Below are 1,581 nucleotides of genomic sequence, written 5' to 3' on the forward strand. Positions count from 1 at the left end.
ATTAATTCATACGAAAAGTGACTGTTGTTTTAAAGTATTAAATTATATTTAACACCATTGCCAAGTTCTGCTTGGCACAATTAGTACAGTAAACCACACGTGAATTATTTTTAGGCTGATTAATGAAGAAATAGTCGGCTTCAGAACATTAGGCTATTTATTCATATAAATGTTCATGCATTCATATAGTCTTTGAAAATGAAGGAGAACGTAAACAGCATATAGGCTTTAAATGAACCGATTTTGGTCAAATATATGACAACTTAAACTCAGGATGTTTGATAACGACGATAAATGTTTAGCTGTGGTGTTCCAGGGCTGTGAGTCTCCGGTGTGCGCGGGCTGCGGCGCGCTGATCTCAGATCGCTTCTACCTGCTCGCGGCAGACAGACGGTGGCACGAGCGCTGTTTGAAATGCAGCGCGTGTCACGCTGACCTGGAGTCAGAGCTCACGTGCTTCAGTAAACACGGAGACATTTACTGTAAGGAGGACTATTACAGGTAAAATACATTTATATTTAAATATACTTCTCCATTTAACTTCGAAACGAGACTGTTACTCACCGGCACCGCGCTGCTATTCCTTCATACAGGGGCTATTGTCACGCTTTTTACCTCAGCGAATATTTGTCAGAGCAGTTTATTTTTAATCCCCACAAATATTTACCAAGAACAAAAACGCAATTCATTTTTACGAACGTTGACCTTATGGCCTTGTTGCCACACTATACGGTGCAATTGACCACAAAGTGAACCTGCTGTTATTGACACTGATTTGAAAAGAACAGAGCTATCATTTAATGAAATATTAAAAAATAAGTGATCCACAACACTTAAAAAATATTTTAAGTTAAATGTATGATAATTATAAAACATAACATTTCATGAAACAGCAAAAGTGCAAAAGATTCGAGCTAAATCCTGAACCGTTGTTTTGTGACAACATGCCCCAACAGAGTTTTCACACACACATGCAGTTAAATGTATCTGCGTAATAAAGATGTATTCTCTTAAGTAGGAGGTTTTCTTTGCAAAGATGTGCGCGGTGCCACCTGGGAATCTCTGCCTCAGAGGTAGTGATGCGCGCCGGGGATCTGGTGTACCACTTGAGCTGCTTCTCCTGTGCCACCTGCGACAAAGTGCTGTTCACTGGAGATCACTACGGAATGAGAGAGATGTCAGTGTACTGCCGGGTACATTTCGAGACTATGCTGCAGAGGGAATGTCATACAGATTTGTATTATTCAGACATGTCTCCAGGAGAGCCAAACCCTGAGAGCGGCACATGCAATGAAGGGACCCCTGTGCACAGAGGACGGGCCCGGAAGAGGAAAAACTGTGATGCAACAGACCATGTTTCAGGTAATGCATTTTCGATATTAGCATAATTTTATATATTTTACATATTTTCATAATCTGTATTTTTACACTACATGTCAAAAGTATGGAATAACTTGGTTAACAAAAGAGACATTTAATGTAAAAAAAATAAAAAAAGTAAAAATCTGAATTATTCCCAAATTCTGACCAGAAGTATAGACTATATTTTGCATTTATTTGGGATTAACAGAATAAAAATAT

The 1,581-nt window shown here is 38.8% G+C and overlaps 1 protein-coding gene across 1 annotated transcript; it reads left to right on the forward strand.

Moving 5' to 3' along the window:
• Positions 1-274: 274 nt before the first annotated feature.
• LOC107580161 (LIM/homeobox protein Lhx9-like) lies at positions 275-1,362 on the forward strand (the record flags this gene model as incomplete). The annotated part of the gene is made up of 2 exons (XM_016265900.1): positions 275-501; positions 1,019-1,362. Coding segments are annotated over exons 1-2 (571 nt in total), but the record flags the coding sequence as incomplete, so codon positions are not given.
• Between the last annotated feature and the right edge of the window lie 219 nt (positions 1,363-1,581).

This window comes from Sinocyclocheilus grahami, unplaced genomic scaffold (genome assembly GCF_001515645.1).
Source record: "Sinocyclocheilus grahami isolate Dianchi unplaced genomic scaffold, SAMN03320097.WGS_v1.1 scaffold25929.1, whole genome shotgun sequence".
In the NCBI taxonomy this organism is placed as follows: domain Eukaryota; kingdom Metazoa; phylum Chordata; class Actinopteri; order Cypriniformes; family Cyprinidae; genus Sinocyclocheilus; species Sinocyclocheilus grahami.